The sequence below is a fragment of the Xenopus tropicalis genome, chromosome 1 (genome assembly GCF_000004195.4).
Source record: "Xenopus tropicalis strain Nigerian chromosome 1, UCB_Xtro_10.0, whole genome shotgun sequence".
NCBI classification, from domain to species: domain Eukaryota; kingdom Metazoa; phylum Chordata; class Amphibia; order Anura; family Pipidae; genus Xenopus; species Xenopus tropicalis.
Window position 1 is genome coordinate 190,947,455 of NC_030677.2, and position 21,037 is coordinate 190,968,491.

Consider the following 21,037-nt stretch of genomic DNA (forward strand, 5'->3'; position numbering starts at 1 on the left):
AACATCACATAATAGATTTCTTCAAGCAGAGACCAAATAGCAAGAAAAATAAGTGGCAGTGAAAATGCATGTTTCCTTTCTAACTCGGAATCCCAGTGTGATTGTTATTTTAGCTTGCATATATTCAAAGACTGTGCAAACAGCAGCAATTATGTTTTAAATTCTAAGTAGCTTTTATGGAGCTTGAATTGGATGCTGCCAGACCCATCTTGTTTCAGGTACTGAAGCTATACCATGGCACAATCACAGGTGGTACGCCACAAAAAGGGTCCACCAAGTGCAGAACTTAGTAGGCAAGAATCACAAATTGTCTCTAGAAGCAACTTTAGCAGTTGGGAGCTTGAGCCTAACATAACCATTCACAATAAAAAGCATTGACTGAAGTTGTGCAATGGCTGCGACCACTGGAATCTGGCGCAGTTTATGAACTGTGATTTACCATCCGGCAGTCTGATGGATTAGTCCAGGCTTCTTACTGCACAAGCCCATAAATCGGCCTAAATTAAGCTGGCCATACACACTCTGATAATATTGTAAGAAACCTCATTTCGTACGATATTCGGTGCGTGTATGGCAAGTCAGCGAGGCACAGGATGCTGCAGATATCGGTCGACTCGCCGATCGGGCGGGTTAAAAGATTTTGAGCGGGCGCCATAGAAGGCGCCTGAGCAAAATCTGCCTTCAGGGCCGAATCGGCAGAAGGAGGTAGAAATCAGGGCTGTGGAGTCAGAGTCGAGGAGTCGGAGGCAATTTTGGGTACCTGGAGTCGGAAAAAAATGAACCGACTCCGACTCCTACTAAATTTAAATGGGAATAAAAAAAAAGTCATAATTAATTACTTCTCTGCTATAAGAATAAAGCCCAATGCACGCAGTGCATAAACTAACACGTTGAGTGACCATGAAGCATGCTTTTCATTGACTGTATGAATGTATAAAATACATTAGCATATTAAAAACAGAGGAGTCGGAGTTGTGGAGTCGGAGTCGGAAGTATCAGAAACTGATGAGTCGGAGAATTTATCTACCGACTCCACAGCCCTGGTAGAAATCCTATTGTTTCTACCTCCTTATCTGCCGTTTCAAGCCCTGAAGGTTAGTGGCGGATTGGAACGATCCATCAGTCGCATGAAAGATCGAAAATCGACACGTGTGTGGCCACCTTTATTGCCTACCCCACAGCGGTGAGATATATGGACTGTGATATGCTTTTGTTCACAATAGTGATAGAGAAGGTTTTATGCAGGATATATACAATGATTGATACTGTACTACAGTAAAAACAGCAGTTACATTTAGCCAGGCTCAGAAACGTAAAGACGAAAGTAAATTAACCATCACGTTGTGATATGCAACTGTAGGATGTGGTTAGCAAGTCAAACTTGTTTTACCATAGAAGCATAAACTAATTTTCCCCTCAGTTTGCTGACAAAGTACTTCTGGTTGGGGGGGAGAGGGGGGGGAGATGTTACTGAAACCAGTGCATAAATAGGGATATTAAGGTCAAGATTCTGATTCCCATAAAAGTAGCCATGGATAGTCATTATGTTTTACTTGCCCAGCAAATATGTGTTTGCCACGCTCTAATCTCGTGCAAGGAAAAATAAATAAATAAATGAAACACTCTGGGAAAAAGAGAAATGCGCTTTGAACTTAGGGAGGCAACTTTATCTTACAGTGACTGAAGTCACAGATTGTAACTTACAACGCATGAAATCTGACCCACAAAATCTTTTGTGCAGCTTAGTCTAAAGGCCCCCCACACACGTTGGTATCTTCACCCGATATCGGGGAGCGTGTAGGTAAAAAACAAAAAAAATCCCTGGGGCCAAACGATCGAATTATATTGGCGTCAATGGGGCAGTCGGTTTGGGGACAGCATCAACGAGCTGATGCAGTCCCCGATCCGACTGAATTTTCTAACCTGGCCGATCGATATCTGGCCAATTTTAGGACAGGCCCCTCGTTTCTGCCCCTACACGGGCCGATAAGCTGCCGAAGAATATGCCTGGTGTGGCACAAACCTAAGGGCCTATACTTTACACAAGGGCATTTAAAATGCACCCTGCTGGTGGAACACATCAAGTTGCATTCAGCACTTGCCTGCGCCCCATTGAGTACTAGCAAATAGTAAATCCAGGGTTGTGCTTCTTCTGGCAATTCCCGGAGAAGAAAGTTAATGTTTGTCACTGAAGTTGCATCTCAACAAAAAGTGGCCACTGGGGTGATAGTTGTTTAGGTTTAATAAACAGAGAACAAGGAAATTATTGCTGCAAACAATAAACTGTTCTTTACACCTGAACAGGTTGCAGCAAGCTTTGTTGGGTTTCATATCCACTGGCTTTAAACTTGCATTTGCCATGTGGGACATTTTTAGGTTTTCCACTGTACGGCAATAAAATGTGACAACTTAGCCTGCTCTGTAGAACTGGACCCAGAGAATGGAAAGAATTGTGAATCCAGTTACTCCTCTCTTTTACTCCTCTCTTTTACTCCTCTCTTACTTGTTGATGGTATGCTATGAATGAATGAATTATTAATAAATTTAAGCAGTTACTTCTGTGGTAATTGACTAAGAACTCATAAGGATATTTATTATTCCAGTTAAAGGAGCCATGCACCCAGTATTTCTGCAAAATGCATCGTGCAAAGCTAAACGGTGATCAGTTTACACATCTGGTTACACAGAATGCTGTTGGAGGGCATGCAACTCTACACTGTGTGCATTAAAGATACATGCCAATAAGCTGCTGATCCAGTCTGGAGAGACTGAGTGAATCATTGACCCTTGGGCAGATGTAAGGAGTGGATTTCCGTGCCTAAACCTGCTCCACGTGCCTGCACTACAGAGCCACTGCACTGGCTGGGAGCAGTCACAGGAGAAGTCCGATGCCAGCGGAGGGACTGATTCTTGGTCTGCATTTATCCACAGGCAGAGAATTAGCCATGTGTGGCATTAGCCTTAGTGCACACTATACATTCCAAACATTGGTGCTTGGGCCTCAGACATATGGAATGTACTTTTGTCTGACACTTAGGAATCCACAAGTATCAGTTTATTTTCCCACTGTATAATTGACTATGCATGTGTAGCCCCTTCCAAAACAATTGCTGTGGCCAAACAACATCCGATCATATCAAAAGCCTTATCCAGCCTGTGTATAACTGCAAATGCACAAGTCTGCACTTAGCCACAGGATCGACTTGGCCCACAAAAAGGCAGCAATGCGCAGGGAAGGGGCAGAAAAAGGTCAGAATCCTTCAGTAGCCAGTGATAAAGCAAGGCCAGCAAATTAGCAACGTGTACATGTGTGCAGCAATGGGGCTGAAAGGCAGGAAATTCTCAGCAGAAAACAAAGAGAAACGTTTGGAGGATGTTGTGATGACACTGCACAATGGCACGGATTGGCTTGTTCCATGGCAGCCTCTGTGTGTCACTGCTTGTTTGGAACCCACAGGTTACCCATGGTGGAGTGTGTGCCTAACGAGGTACAACTACATACAGCCCAGCATATTCACCAGTTGTTCTGGGACTTGTTATCCAGAATGCTCGGGACCTGGGGTTTTCCGGATAAGGGATCTTTCTGTAATTTAGATCTCTATAATTGGATGTTTTGCATCCAATAAGGATTAATTATATCTTAGTTGGGATCAAGTACAGGTACTGTTTTATTATTACAGAGAAAAGGGAATTATTTAACCATTAAATAAACCCAATACGGCTGTTCTGCCCCCAATAAGGGGTAATTATATCTTAGTTGGGATCAAGTACAGGTACTGTTTTATTATTACAGAAATTTTTTTTTTTTTTTAAAAATTAGATTTGCTTATAATGGAGTTTATGGGCGATGGGCTTTCCATAATTTGGAACTTTCTGGATAACGGGTTTCCGGATAAGGGACCCCATACCTATATTACTTTTTTTTTTATATCAAATATAGGTTTTAAAAATAAATAATTAAATTTAATTTACCACCCTCCCTTATAAACCCTGGAAGCCAGGCTCACAGGCCTTCTAAACTGCCACATATCAGCAACTAATGTATTGGGTGTGCAGTTGCTGGGTGCCAGACAGACTATAGTAAAGCGCAGGGAGCATGCTCAGTAGGGGCTGAAGCTGCAGGGCAACTAATCAACTAATGTTTCACGTTGTAACAGTTCGTTTTCCTAGAAAAGTTCTAGGATTTTTCCCTATAGACTGGCATTGTGATTTGATTTTGCAATTTCAGGAAACGTTTAAAGAATACCATGGAAAAGCCTCCATAAATGAGAGAAAAATGATTCTACTGGCAGGATAAAAACTTTTAAGAAAGCCCTTTAACTCTCAAGTGGTGGGAATCAATTATTCCGCAGTTCCAAGCTACATGTACAAGTGCAATGTGGTTGCTTTCTAAAGGGTTAAATGTCAAAAATATCAAACAATATTCTTCCATTCACTAGTGCAACAAGAAAAAGCAAAAAAGACAAAAAGGCATTGCTTCTTGAGTATCACTCTTCAACATGTAATTTATCCCACAGGACAGCAGTGGAACTGTGCCAAAGTCTTGTATGTACTGCAGGTACCAAGATTAAAAAAAAAAAAGGATAAAAAGCATCTTTCAAGACTACATGTTTACCTGACAACTTATAAAGGGATCCCAGTTCTAACCCAGCAGCTTGACTGATGTAGGGATGATGGGAATTGTAGTTTTGGAATGTCAAAGGCTGCCATGGGATATAACTGCCAACAACAAGAAAAAGCAGGGGTGGTATTCAGTGTCGGACATGCCCACCGGGATACCAGGAAAACTCCTGGCAGGCCCAGGTGTCAGTGGGCCCTCCTGCTTCTGACCATTTGGCCTGTTTCTAGGTCATTCCCTATTTTTGAATAGGAAGGAAGAGGAGAAATAGATGGAAGAATAGATGCTAGCATGTAAATAAACAAGACTAGGAGAATAAAGAGGTTGGCCAACGAAAGGAGGAAAAATGGTTTGGAGAGTGGGCCTATGGTCTAAGGTTTTCTGGTGGGCCCCTGGGTTCCCAGTCCAACACCGGTGGTATGCTGCGAAAGTTTAAAGAGTGGCATGTCTATGGCAGCAAGTTGGCAACTCACGATATTTGTATAAAAAAAAAAATTGTAAATATGAAGAGATGTCATAAGAAAGGCCTAGAAAAATAAATATGCTACACTGGGTTCAGGGAAGCTCACATGGCTCAATCACAAAGAGGTGGCTGGCTCCGAAATCACTCGCATGTAAACTTTGTCTTCACCTTATATTAGACGTTATTTTCCGTAAAGGATTTCTAGATATTTCTTTGTTACTTGTGATATGTAACAAGAGAGTTCTATTCCAGCCGCTGCAAGCCTATAGAGCAAAGATGAAATTCCACATTGTTTATCGTTAAATATTTCCTTATGGGGTGCTGTCCTCTGCACTTCATACGAGTAATTCATTTCACTGTGTTTTCCTATCAGAAGGAAGTAATGTAAGCTTGTATGTAATGAAGGATAAAAGATTTAAAAGGGGAACTAAACCAGCTTATGAAACAAAATCTTAAACACCATTAAATCTTGACATTCCGATTTGTAGGAGATGCTTCGCTTAAAACTCGTATGTTATTTTGTTGCATTTTGATCCGCCTCTAAGCAAAACAGGCGAGTGGTGGTATTGCAAGTGACAGAGCAATTAAAACCTTGTAATTGCAGATTTGGCAACCCTTGATTTTATAGGACTACGGTAGCTATGATGCTATGGGCTAAACCACATGGGAGATTTTGATCAGCTTTTGTGGGTTCAATTTTATCAGCATAAGATTTTGTATGATCTTACAAAATTTGATCCCCACGCAAATCATATGGCGAGATGGTGGGTTTTGTTCCTGCATCTATATCTGATGAGACATTTTGACGGATGCAGACGCGGCGTGTCGTGTTAGATGGCAAAGTTTACGTATAGTTTATACATCATATTTTTTCAATCAGTCCCATGCAACTAAATCTGACTTGCAGGATTCTGTCAATTCGTCACAATCCTACAAAATCCCCTGTATAGCCGAGCTACGCATCCAGACTGTGTAGTTGTTACGAGGCAGAAACTACACAAATGACCACAACTTGTAGACAGAATAAAAACTAATAAATTTACAGTTTGTGTTAAAGCTGATATAGATTAGATGTTTTTAGTTCATTAAATGAAGACTTTTACATCTGGGATATTTTCCTCTTAAAAGCGACTGTAGCTGAATACAGTTTATAACTTGCAGTGATTGGGGCCCAATTTAAGCCCAGATGTCTTGGCTCAGGTGACTGCACAGCTGCTGACTTGATAGTTTTGTGATGCACCAGCACCACCGACTCCATATACAGAAACACAAGCCAGACAGCTCAGCACAGAGCTTAATGGCTGCAGTCACTTTATTAGCGTAGTGATATATGTACATACACTGCACTAATGAGGTGATTTCAGTTGCAATGGGACGGTTGATTTACTGTGATTTAGGTTCCACCTAAATAAACTCCTTCATGGGAGCCAGCCCTGAAGTCTGAAAATCTCAACCACAAATGGTCTGTCCACACTGGTCCTAACATTTAGGATTGCCCCTATATGCCAATTACAGTATAATTTAGTGCTTCCACCCTTATTTTTATCTGTAATTGACTCTTTTCCCAAGTGCATACAGACACCCAGAAACAAAATGAGCTCAAAATACATTCATCACACAGGGCCTTACATGGCTGTTAAAGAATGGCTCAATATAGAATCACAGAAATTGGAGATATACATCAGTTATGATTCTAGCAAAATAAAATGTTTAAAATAATCATTTAAGCATTTTAATAAAACATTAAAGATGAGTATTCTCTTTAATTCTGGCTATGAACACAGTTTAATACAAAACAGTATCTGTCTCTTACAAAACGTACCTTTACATTACAGGAGCAACACAAACAGAGGGTTATGGGAGATGTAGTTCACAGAGATGTAGAGCTACAATTTGGACATCCCTGCTGTACTTAATTGACAATTACAGGAGCCTGTGGGAAAGTAAGAACACCTGACCAGCTGTACAACACTGTAAGCCTCGACTTATCAACTTTATATAACCTTGGGGTCAGTTTCGGGTCCCAGTACTGAAACTGGGAAATAGACCAAACATTCCAGGCATTCACCCACTGCTCAGTGGCACAGATTTGCTGAACTATTAACTTTGCTAGCTGCTTACGTTGAAAAAATTCAAAAATACCCCAAAATACAACAGTAGTCTTAACCAAGACTAGGAAGAAAACAGGAGTGAATGATACATTAGGTTCTGCAGACACCATTCCTCGAGTTATTCAATTTGTGCATAATAAAATATTTACTAAAAAAAAAAAAAGGTGGAAAAATGCGACTTCCAGGGTTTTCAATAGGATAGTTGAGTGTCAGATAAAAAAACTGCATAAATATCTGACCGACCTGGAAGGGTATAAAAGGTTATGTCACAGAAAGCCATTAGGTTGCCCCCAGCTGAAACTTTATTGAATGTGCAATTACCCCCATGACAGAATGCAGAGTTGCCTCCATTCAGGAGGATTAAATCAGTGCAGTTCAGTTGGAGCCAATTAATTATACTAAAAGGAGATTGTGGTTATTTTTATAGGTAACTGGGAAAGAACTTTGAACAGGAAGAATAAATGCAATGCAAGCAGGCCCATAGTTAAAAATAAAGTCATGTAACAGAGTACGGTATAACACCAGCACTTAAGCAATGAAAACAATCCTGGAATCCCGGGAGTCTTGGCTTCTAAAATGTATTTATAAACTCCCATGACCCAATTTGAGTGCTACATGTTACATAGAAATCTGGCAATGGGAAACAATGACTATTTGGATTTTTTAAAATATATGCAAAATTAAAACAGTTACCCATTTAACATTTACGGGGTGTCACTACCAAAGCAATGCTTTAACAGGCAATTCCTTGTATTCAAAGAAAAGGAAGTCACATGATCATATTACAGTCCTAATGACTTGATCAGGAAAACTAGCCAAGTAGGTTAGACTATATACCCCCATGAGATATAGCGTGATGGGGCGATTAATCGCTGTGACTTGTACATTTTACAAGGAGGTTAGTCTACTAATCGCTCTGTCTGTATTTTCCCTTTACATCCTTGGTAATCAACATGAGCTGGAAAAGACATGGGCTTCGAGATGGTTTATTACCATGAGTGATCGTTTTAAATCGACCATTTATGCCTCCCATCATACCAACCGTCGCATCAGTTAGCAGAACACTTTGATGCCATAACATACATTTTATTTAGGCCTATGGCAAACAATGTGTTTTAAAATCTGCATAAGCTATATAACAACACCATGCTATAGTTTCATTGCAGGACAATAGATAAGCATTTACCCAGTCAATATTCTGAACCCCCTTGCGGCAGCCTACCCTATGTTTGCATGATCTAGTGTGAATCATTATTCATAAAAATAACTGGGATGCAGCATGGCAGGGAGCAATTATAGGGGATAATCACAGAGCAGGGTGACGTAGCACCTTTCCCCCACAATCATATCAGTTGGAAGAATCCACCAAAAATTGCACTTATGGTAGTCAGGACTTTACTAATGATACCCTGTGGGAAGGCAGTACCCTCAGCGTAATTGCTTATGGATGCCTGAAATTACTTAAGCAGGAAGCACATAAAAACATATTGCATTATATGCATTAGATTAGCAAATCACTAAAAAAAAAAAAAATTAGCCAAGGGATCCATGCTTTCAAGACAGCACACAAGTTATTCATGGAAAAGCAAGTAGGGATGCACTGAATCTAAGCCTTTTTCAGCAGAATTTGGATTACAGCGAATCCAATCACCTGGCTAAACCTAACCCAAACCCTTAAAACGTGCAAATTTTTGTCACACACTGCGCGATTGCTTTTTTTCAGATCCTTAAGGCTAATGCCACACGCGAGACTTTGCATTCTCTCGCGTTTTCATGCGTATATCGGCTACATGTGCCTGCACCCGAGCGTATCCCATTCATTCGGGTGCAGGCACAAGTAGCAGGCGTAGGGCGGAAAAACGCTTGCCGAAAAAATCAGCCCTACGCCACGTGTGGCATCAGCCTTACTTGACCTTATTTGTATATGCAAATCAGAATTCAGATTAAAAAAATAGATTATTCTGTGCATCCCTAAATGTTATATTGTCATTGTAAGAGCTATGGCCAATGGGGAGTTTCAAACATCACAGGGCTCTGGTGGAGAACTGCGGCAGTCAAAACACCGTTATAGTTATCCAACACAACAGCCTATTTTCTGTGGTCACAGTGACAGGTGGGCACCACACAAATGCTCAATTTGACATTTCTAAGCTGTCTGAGATGCTTTACACTAATAAGGCACTGGCAAATTAACTATGAAATTAGACTAATCCTGTGAAAAAAAAAATTCTCAGTATTGTCTATGGCAGGGTATTTTCTGGTGTTTAGTAGCCATAAAAAAGTAGCTGCTACTAGTAGCTCTGTGTGTCTTTACCCAAAGGGCGAAGACACACGGAGCGATTAGTCGCTGTGACTTTTAGCCAAGCAAATCGCTGGGACAAATTGCAGCGACTTTTCTTATAGAGGAGCATGAGCATCAATGCGACAATTCGCGCGACCATATTCGTTGCACAAATTGTCACAGAGACTTTTCAGAAAAGTCACAGCAACTAATCACCCCCGTATGTCTTCAGCCTAAATGACTTCAAAGGAGGTCCTTTTAGAACAAATGGTTATAAGCCAATAGCCACAGGGCTGCTGGTTGCGAGAAGTAGTAATGCTTTACTACAATACCACTAAAATTGACTTTATAGTTACATTAATACTGCATTATCCTCAGGTGTATTCACCTTATCCATTGATAACTTAAAGATCTTTAAACCGATTGCACGGTGGGGTTTTAAATAATGTTGTAAACATTTTAAGGCCAACTTCCTGCTTTTTAAGTAACAAAAGAGTAAGCATGTGAACAAGGCCCAAGCAACAATGCAAATACAACTGAACTTGAGGGATTTGAAAACGTGGAAACAGCAATTATTTTGTGAAATCCTAGAGGTCAATAATAATGATTTCAGGTTGCTGTTGGAGTCATATAAACAGCTTTATTGTCTGCAATGTTTTTTCTCCCTCTTCAAAGTCACTTTGAATCAATAGCAGCTGAAAATAAAACATTTTCAGGCTACTGAATGGGTGTGCCCTCTGATATACATCCTGGTGATAGGGTGGGGGTGAGAATGTCAGAGCGCTCAGATACTGTCACCTGAACCACAGACTTGTCGTCTCCAGTTTGGACTGGCTATACATGTCCAGATATGGTAGTGTAGTTTGGCTGATTTCTACCTTATTACCCAAACTGGGCAAATTGAGGGGGTTGTTGTTTTTAGAGATATTGCTGCAATACTGTAGGATTGAGCATCATCTGTTCTGATGGAAAATGTATATTGCTTAGCTGAAAGGAAGTGAGGGGAAGCCACAGATCCTCTTCATTTCCTGTTGTTTCAATAGTTCAGTAATTGGCCAAATCAACGTAACACAAAAAAAAGGTCATTTTATATTATCTGTCCATTCTGCCAACAAGCCGGACTGTCAGTAGGGTACAGGTCAGCTTATACATGCTACCTTAAAGTGGTTGTTCCCCTTTAAATTAACTTCTAGTATGACCAACATTGATATTCTGAGACAATTTGCAACTGTGTTTTGTTTTTTATGCTTTTTCGGTTATTTAGCTTTTTGCTCAGCAGCTCTCCTGTGTTTTTTTAGCAGATATCTGGTTGCTAGGGTCTTCTTTACCTTATTAACCAGGTAGTAGGTTGAATAAGAGACAGGGATATGAATAGTAAATGGACTGAGTAGAAAGATAAGTAATATAAAGTAAGAATACTAATAAAATTGTAAGATCACAGAGCAATAGTGTTTTGGCTGCCGGGGTCAGTGACCCCCATTAGAAAGCTGGAAATATGTAGAGGTGGAAGGTGAATAATTAAACTATAACAAATAAACAATGAAGATCAATTGCAAAGTTGCTACGAATAGAACATTCTATAACATATTAAAAAAGTTAATTTAAAGGTGAACCACCCCTTTAACAACCTTCAGTAACTACTAAATGTGCCTGCAATCCACAAAATAGCAGGTTATATAGAACAACTAGTGTAAGAATTGCAGTGCCCTAATAAAATATATTACAGCAAAACCACCTTCTATTTTTTTACTAAATGTAGCTGCCCTACAGTGCATTCCTGACCGTTCAATCCACATAGCCATGCGTGATATGGGTGAAAACGGTCTAACCAACATTTACCTATGTACTAACAATGACAACACATATAAACCATTTCTCAAAAGAAATTTATTTTCAAGTATAAGCACCTGATGCTACAAAAAGCACTAGGTATAGCTGAGCGCCTTATCTTAGTTACTGGATATATAACCATTTCTAATCTAACAAACAATGGGCTCAACATAATTTTATAAGCTTTTCTATAGTTTCCAAATTGCAGCTGTCCTTTACTGAAACATACACTTATTTACTTGTCGTAACTTGAATATTTATCCAGAACTCAACTGTGAGCAGAGAAAATGATTTAAAGGCAAACAACAATGTAACTTCCTAAACTGAAATGAGGAAAGCAAATTGTACTTTACCATGTATTACTTACTACCAGCCACCAGTTTAGATATTTTATTCTGCACAGAAATAAAACACATTTTTAATATATATATATATATAACATTGCCTTTCAGATATATATATATATATATATATATATATATATATATATATATCAAAGGCAATATATGGCTGTAGCATCTAGTATATCATATAAAAACCTGCATACCCAGCAGAACCAGTTACCTAGCAGAACACAGAGCCAGCAGAAGTTAATATTGCCTTACAGAAATCATATGACTTTGCAGCACAAGGGAGGATTATGGACTTCACTCATTACAGGATAATCTACACTTACCTACAAAGATTGATTTCCATAAATAGTAGGGTTGCCAGAGGCAAAACCACTTCTACAAAGGCTAACTTCCAGTAATTTCACATGGGGGCTCCCACATCCTACCAAAGTGACAGGTAACCCAGGCTGGGAAACACAGGGGGAACAGAGCAGGCATTGTGTGCTACAAATGGAGATGGGAGAAGGGAGAGAAAGCAGCTGACAGGAAGGGAGAGATTCTGCATGACCCCTAGGTTTGCCCAGCGTAATTGCAAATAAAGAGGGGAAAAGAAACACTACTGCCCATTAACTCCAATTGTACCAGACTGCCATACCGTATAGCACTGCATGCACAAGCTAAATCGACCAACATTTCTGTCTTTCACTAAGACTTATTATAGGAAATGCTGCAGAATTAAGCTTCATGTGCCGGAACACAGGAATCTATTTATACATACAGAACATGCATATCTAGAAAGGAGCAAAATCAGATGTCAAAATGGCCCAGAGTGCTACAACACTAGTTCCTTTGGCAGACAAAAGGTGCTATACCCAAATACGCACATATTAATGGAATTACATCCATAAAGTGTAACTGCACGCTACTCGGAGGCAGCTAGAAGCACAGGCACAAGATTGCGATTTCTGAATGTCTCAAAGCAAAAGAAACAGGAAACAAGCACTTTGTCCAGTTCTACATCAGATCATGAGGGATCACCACAACAGCATGACCAATTACAAGCCAATTAGGCTAAAAGACAATGCCAAAGCATCAACGCAGACGTCCAGCCTGCCAAAACCCAACTGTTTTTGGAACTACAACTCCCAGCAATCTCAAACAGCTTAGATAACAGACTATTTTTCCCTATTTAGCCCCATCGTATAAGAGATGTGTGGCCACTCTCCCGGAAGACAATCATGCTCTACTTACTGTTCTTGTGCCACTAAAGCGGATACTGGCAGCTACCAATAAAGGCACCAAAAAAGAATGTATGACGAGTGCATGCCAACACACCAATTCAGCGGTAAAGAAGCAGTTCCAGCAATCTCAGAGGAAACGTTTCATTTCAAGCAACTGACAGCAGCAGAACACACCATGCCCGTCACACAGAATGATGATTGGTAGGCTGGCAAGCTGCACACCTATGCATTCGTTATTGGCACGAAACACTATTGTGGTACTGCTCTTCCTCTAGATGTCAGAGGGATGTCAAGTACTTGCAGTTCAACAAGAGCTGAGGGTGCAGGATGGGCATCCCTTAGGAACACAGTAATATATCTATTATTAAACATTTTCCCACTACAGTGCTCCTGTGATACTGGCAGCCCAGGGCAAATGCCCACTATACGTTACCCTCTAAGTAGCCCCTTGTCAGGCTATAAGCACAACAGAGTCTAACATGAAACACTCCTGATGTAGTTCAACTACAATCCCTACCAGACCATAACAGCTTCCAGGGTGTCTGAAACACAAAACCCCCAAACGCTACTGCCCAGTACAACGTTCAGGATATGTTGAGGGTTATAATTTAACAATTTGGTAAGGACAGGAGAGCCCTGCAGGTACTAAGGCTGCAGGTAAGCAAGTGGCACAGGTGGCAACCGTACACTTGCCAAGCACTAAGTTTAATGCCTATAGGAATGTTCAGGGCAGGCTGGAAGTTGTAGTTCAGTAGCAGCTAAAGAGGTAGTAGATGGGCAGTACGGTGCTGTAAGTGGCACAGGTGGCACACTCCTGCCCAAGCATGGGACACTATGCCCAGGTATTCCCCTCTCACCATGAGCTGTGTGCCGCCGAAGGCTCCTCGGGTTCGCTCCCCGCAGCAGGCTCCTGTTCCCTCACTCCGGCAGCCAATACGTGCGGAGGTTCCGGCTCTCTCCCCGCCAGCTTATCCACTTCCACACTCCGAACTTTGCGCAGCTGCTTGCGCCTCCAGTCGGCTCGCTGCTCGCCCCCTGCCTCCCCCGGAGCCCCTTCTGGAAGTCTTTGCCCCCCTGTCTCCGGGCTACCGGAGCCCGCTACGCCGCCCGCGGCTGCCGTTAATCCAGACGACACGCTCCGACTCCCCGCCGCGGCCGCCATCTTCCTCGGGCCAGGTTTACATCCGTAGCGACAACCCAGCCGAGGGGCGTGTTCAACATGTCCTGGGCGTAGTTAGCCAAGTACGGAATCTGCGTAACCTGAAGCGCTAGTATCGGACAGGTACGCAAACAGCGTAGCCACAAACTAATATATAGCTTACCAAGTATACGTTTCAAAATTCTTTGTGGCATAAGGCGTCGCCGCCTGTCAATAGAAATTACATTTTATCTCGCCACAGCCGTTTACAGATTACCATAACTTTTTCTCCACCGCGTGTTGCTAGCAATGCCGTGGACAAGTGCGGCTTTACGTAGTAGGAGTAAGAACCGAGGTAAAAGGTACAGTATCGGTCGGTCTTACGCAGTTTACGTGTGGGGCGCGTAGTTGGAAGTGGGCGTGACCTGTGATGCTCTCGACTCCCACACAAGGCGGATGTGAGGGGAGGGCACGGAGTTTGAAAACCGTACCTGACAGCTAAGTGCGGGGCACGGCAGCAGTGTGGGGCAGAGGTGTTGGCTCAGTACCTCAGCTTCTAGGGCACTTCATTTGCTCTGGGCTTCAGATTATAATCCTTGGCTATAAAATGCCACAGGTAATAAAGTGAAAATGACATATTTAGCACAGTGAGTAATCTCTGCTGCCTGATAGCCATGTTATGGATGTTTAAGTTATGGCCCAGCCCTGATTATTGGGGCCCCAACTTTCACTTGCAGGGTCCATTTTTTTTCCCTCTGTCTAGTGGCCTTTATGATCATCTTTATGCTTCTATGCTGTTCTAGGAATCAGGAATATTTGTAGATTAAAAAACTAGGGACTGTAGCTGTAGACTTTGTAGCTAGTAATTACATTTCAGTGATCATTCAGTTAATATCTGAGCTATCATCATATTGTTGAATAGGTTTTAGGCCTATGCAGCTCTTCTACCCTAGTATGAGGGTGCTGGCTATGGCAGTGTGACTTTTTTGGGGGGGGACCCCTTTATTACTGTATGGGCCCTTTTAGGTTATCAGAAGGCAAGGTAAGCTATATATGGAAAACTTTCTGGCTTCAAAGTTACTGGATTAAAAGAGAAAGCATATAAAGTACGAAACTAGGTACACTATATACATCAATGATTTTGTTTAATACATACCTTTTACCCCCATAAGATGACCCTTATAGGCAATTATGTTTGAGACATCTTGCTATTACTATAAATCAACCTGCTTTTTTCTGTTTAAAAAAACCTTGTTACATTAACTTACTCAGAAATTTCATATACTGAGTAACAAAGAAAACTGTGAACCAGGGAATTTATTATGATGTAATTGTTAGATTGCCTTCAGATCTGTTCATCAGAATCTTGGGTTACAGCATCCAGGGAACTGGTGACCCCAAGTAATGTATGTGCTGTGGCCAAATTCGCCTGATCATACACATTCAGCAAGTAAGATCAGTTTTTGACTATCCCAAAATATTGCATTAGGTCAAAACTGGCATGTTTATATGTATTTATGGGTCTTCACTGTTTTAGCTAACTGTTGTCAGTATTTATATTGTAGAAACAAATGACACCCAAATGCACATAGATACATACTTATACACATACTAAACAGTACCTAAACATACAGACTGACATACAAACATATGGTAAAACCCTCAAAAATAAAAAAATATTGGTGAACTTTGTATAAAGTACTTACGAAAAAAGCTTTAGCTCCTAGTTGTTGCTCTGTGCTGCAACCAAATTCAACTGCAAAAATCCAAAAAGTAGGAAAAAAGCTTCAGCAGATTTACTGCAAACCATTTGTTGAGTAGTGTTTACCCACAATAAATGGTTTGCAGTAAATCTGCTGAAGCTTTTTTCCTACTTTTTGGATTTTTGTATATGGTAAAACCCTTAAGAAGGGCATACACTGTAAGATCTGTTCATTTGAAGAGATTGCCAAGTGAGCGGATCTTCTCCCGATATGCCAGATGTCGGTTTGGAGGCCCGTCAGTGGTGCCCATACATGGGCAGGTAAGCTGCTGAATCAGTCTATAGGACTGATATCGGCAGCTGAAACTGGCCCGAGTATGGTCCCCTTTACTCCAACACTTCAGGGACACAGAACTGCATGGGAAATTTTGTTGGATGTGGTTGGATTGACAGATTACATTTTATACTGTAGTTGCATATGTTTAAAAATAATGGTCAGTAACTCAATCTGGCCAGTAAACATAATGAAATATTTGCCATTGGATACAACATGACTGTCAGAAGGGAATGCTGCATGGTACATTTTTCTCTGACAAAATAAAATCTGATTCAGTCTAAAAGATTTTTTTATCATTGAAAATACATTGATTGTTGGATGTAGATGTATTAAAAAACAAGAAGCCATCTGATCATATTTTACATTACAACATGGAGCATCAGATTTTGTAGCATCTTGTGCTGTGAACTTGACAAGATCCTGTGGGTCAGATAAAGTCTGCCTTACAAAATCTGATAAAAAAAACCCCCAGTGTAGTCCTGCCTTTATACTCACTCTTTCTCTCAGACAGGCTACAACCACAGACAATCACAAGTAAATCCCTGGGGCCAAAGGGATGGGCATTGTGTGTTTTTGGTCAGGAGACCCTTTTGCCTGCAGCTACAGTGTTTCCTGTTTCAACAGAGACCACAAAAGATAGTGCTTCCTGCCTGGAAATAACTTTTACATTGTTGTCTTTGGGAATCACTTCAGGCAGCTTCTCTGTAAATAACCCACCTAGCTCCGACAAATGGAACTGAGCATGATGTGACATAGTGGTGCTATGATAAATAATAATAATATGCTGGCTCTGGGACTAAGGTTCAAAATAGGCTCTGGCATTTCCAGTACCCAGAGCCCCAAACAGTCTCCACCAGCCCAATAAATAGTGACTGTCTATGGTATCTTACAGCAGCCGCTCTGGCATTTGCCAAAAATCCACAGATTGCCTGTATAGGCCTATAATATTTTTCATATTATATATGTATGGTGTTGTAATGGCCATGCTAAGCAAGCTACCATTTGTCAGTAAATTCATTTACACAGTATTTGAGCATTCAATAACATAGTGATAAAAGAATACACCTGCTGTGCCATCTGAACAACTGCTGAGACAAAATTCTTTCAAATATTGGACCTCTTGGGAGTCGAACAGTTTCTTGCAGCTACTGTTCTGAGAGAAAGCCTTTCTTCTAGCTTATTCCTAAGGACACAAGTGCTGGGGCCATCCTTATAGCGCAGTTTATTTGTTCTTTCTTCCATGCCACAGATGCACCCCATGTCATGACAGCTGCAGCAAGAATCTATTGCTAGGGTACTTGTAGTTATCCTGTGACTTTTATTGAATGTCAGTAGTCTGGTTTCACTAGCTGCTACCTTGTTCCTTTCCTAAATACAGGTATTGGATCCCTTATCCAGAAAGTTCCGAATTCCGGAAAGGCTATCTCCCATAGACTCCATTTTAATCAAAGAATTCACATTTTTGAAAATGATTTCCTTTTTCTCTGTAATAATTAAAAAGTACCTTGTACTTGATCCCAACTAAGATATAATTAATCCTTACTGGAGCCAAAACAACCCTATTGTGTTTATTTAATGTTTAAATTATTTGTTTAATAGACTTAAGGTAGTAGATCCGAATTACATAAAGACCTCTGATCTGGAAAACCCCAGGTCCCGAGCATTCTGGATAATGGGTCCCATACCTGTACTAAGATGGCGATTCATAAGTTTAGAAATTCCATTTCTTATAAATGCTCCTTGTGCATTCTAAGGGGCTGATTTACTTACCCACGAACGGGTCGAAATGAGTCCGATTGCGTTTTTTTCGTAATGATCGGTATTTTGCGATTTTTTCGTATGTTTTGCGATTTTTTCGGATTCTTTACGAATTTTTCGTTACCAATACGATTTTTGCGTAAAAACGCGAGTTTTTCGTATCCATTACGAAAGTTGCGTAAAAAGTTGCGCATTTTTCGTAGCGTTAAAACTTACGCGAAAAGTTGCGCATTTTTCGTAGCGTTAAAACTTAAAAGGTGCAAAGTTTCGCGTAAGTTTTAACGCTATGAAAAAAGCGCAACTTTTTGCGCAAGTTTTAACGCTACGAAAAATCGCCAGATTTTACGCAACTTTCGTAATGGCTACGAAAAACTCGCGTTTTTACGCAAAAATCGTATTGGTAACGAAAAATTCGTAAAGAATCCGAAAAAATCACAAAACATACGAAAAAGTCGCAAAATGTTCGTTTTCAAGTCGGAACTTTTCCAATTCGGGTCGGATTCGTGGGTTAGTAAATCAGCCCCTAAGTCTTAATCCAAAACTAGTTCCAGTTCCTGACAGGATATCACTGTGCACCATGTTTTTGTTTGTGAAAGCGATCATTTCTGTTGAAAAATAATTAGTTCTTGGAAGGGACCTGTCGGAACAGGATTTCTGAACAAAGCGCTCTTGTTCAGCTTATATGTAAAGCAAGTGCATACTACTAGTCTGTTAGCAGTAGATTGTAAAACTGAGAACAATACAGCTGAATTTACGAATAGTTTGAGTACATTAGGGTCAAATGTATCCCTGCACACTGCACTTATTCACATTTATTCATAAACTGGAGAAAAAAATAGCATAACAGTGTCTTTGCATGTTCTTTATATTTTTTGCAATGAAAGTATTTTCTGAAACTTTTACATTATCTATCAGATGCCCCCCGAGTTCATCTAAGAGGGGCTGCCATATTTGTGCTGCAGTGGTCCGTTAGCAGTGTCGGACTTGGGTGTCTGGGGCCCACGCACCCCCTGCATGTGCGCTTGCACACGATTTGCGAAAATTCGCATTAAATCCGAAAATTTCGGATGTGTGTTAATTTTGCGAAAAGTCGTGTCGTGCTTTGACGAAAATATCATGGTACAATCTGAAAGTTACGCAATTTTCGTATCCGAACGATCCTAAACGAAGCGAAAACCTTTCTGACTTCGACACTTCAGTGCATGATTTTGGAAGCCTCCCATAGGACTCAATGGCACTCTGCAGCTCCAACCTGACCCAAGGAAAGTCGCGATACCAAAGCTTGAATGAATCCGAAACTTTCACACTCGTTGTGACAAATACGATTTTGTCGCGCATATTGTCACAAAATACGAAAGTTGCCCTATCAGCAAAAAATGATCAACATGGCCTATAGGGAACTTTTTATGTACCTTAATGTTTCGAAAAGTAGTTTTTTTGTGTCAGTATCACTTTAAAGGAGTCCTTCAGCAAATCAGAGTTTAGATTTGTTGCACTCATAATGTGCACTCATAATAAATTGCTTATTCGGTTAATTAATATGTTACTGAGACAAGCAGTATAAGGTTGGGAATAGCTTGGGGGGGGGGGCAATACAATATTTGCTGTCTATGGTGCTGATTTGGTAACACTTCCAATTCCATTTTTTTAGTTTTTTTTCCCTGAAAATTCATTTTAGGGGTCCATGTATACAACATGCAATATAATTGTATCTTTATATTATATAATTGTATCATAGATTACTGACCCATAAATATGGGATGCAGTCAGAATGGCATCTTTAGCATCACAGATAGGCAGTAACATAGATGCTCAGTAAGAGCAGCAGTTGTGCTGATGCGTTTCTGCCTGTCACTATTGATATTGGTGTGCTGCTATGGCTATGACAGTGTGTCCATGTTACTTCTTACAACAGTGCTTGCAGGCATTAATATGTACTGTAGATATATCTAAATAAGTCATCTTCTATAAACCATATTATCACTAAACTCTTTGGTGAGTTCCAATAGCTTTTCAAATTACAGTAGGTGGTAATGTATCCCCTATATTACTGCCTCTAGTAAGTAGGAATGTACCAATTCCAGGACTTGGTTCAGTATTTGTCCGAATACCAGCCTTTTTTTTTTTTTCTTGCAGGATTTGGACAAATACCATTTCTAGAGGCCAATATGCTCCTGAACAAATGGTTAAAACATAACATTGTGATGCTACAGAAATCTATTGAGTTTGTATACTATTCTCAGCATTATTATTATTATTATTAACATTTATTTATAAAGCGCCAACATATTCCGAAGCATTTATCGTGGGCAGCAAATAGTCTTCTTACTGATTCTTACAAAAGAAAATTTTGAATTTTCCTTAGCTGCCATTTCCTCATGTTTTTCCAAGGTTACATGTTCTTTAATAAAAATGGTAGTAGTCACCTTTCATTTCTTGTAGTAGTGCTGAGTAAGGAGACATATCTAAATATTCAAAGAACTCCCAGTTTTGCTGACAAGCCTTTCATAGTCCAATTATCTTCCATTACTTGTATCCAGTAGGCAATTAAATATCTAAGCTATATTGACTTTTCTGCTCAAGAGTATATAGAAAAGGGGTGGGAGCTGTAAGTGAAAGGATTATTGGCTGCTAGATTTTTAAGACCCTGAACACCTCGTTGCCCTGGAGCATTGTTTGACCTTCTGTATTTTTTTTTAAAAGAGCAGCTTTATGAAACCGTGGGCATTTATATCTATCTGTCCAAGAATATTAGTATATCTGTCGTTCATAAAATGTTTACTTCAATCCTAATACATAACTTTGGTATCTAATCAGCTACATGAGTAGATCATAGGAAAGGTCAAATACTGAACATTCAACTGGTAGAAGAAAATGAACACTAAGGATATTGTTTGTCTTCTTTTTGTTATCCATTTGGGATAGTTTCAGTCTGTCTGTTCTCCTTTTATATTTTTTTTTTAACCTTCCATTATGTTAGGTGGTTAGTTGTCTAAACATCAGACATTTCCGCTGTCAACCTGTGTCGAAATCATATAAATGTGAGTCACCGCTAAGTTCAAGAACGACTAGAAATGATTTATGTAATCTGGCATGCTTGAATATTAACCAAGCAGGAAATACAGAACACAAAATAGGCCACATAGCTTCAGGGAAACAGAGTTCCAAGTATCAGGGACACATATCTTATAAAATTGTTTCTGTAAATATCCTTAAATGTTTTTTT

At 40.2% G+C, this 21,037-nt stretch overlaps 1 protein-coding gene across 2 annotated transcripts in view; it reads right to left on the reverse strand.

The window, feature by feature from the left end:
• map3k1 (mitogen-activated protein kinase kinase kinase 1, E3 ubiquitin protein ligase) overlaps positions 1-14,317 on the reverse strand; it is a 49,601-nt gene extending 35,284 nt beyond the window's left edge. Inside the window, exon 1 of one of the 2 annotated variants that reach the window (XM_012966894.3) lies at positions 13,734-14,317. In XM_012966894.3, the coding sequence (XP_012822348.1) occupies positions 13,734-14,038 (305 nt within the window). In that variant the 5' untranslated portion in view covers positions 14,039-14,317. Of the gene's footprint in view, positions 1-11,979; positions 12,015-13,733 lie in introns of those variants that run through there. The other variant, XM_031894157.1, reaches the window with a different exon arrangement.
• Positions 14,318-21,037: the final 6,720 nt, after the last annotated feature.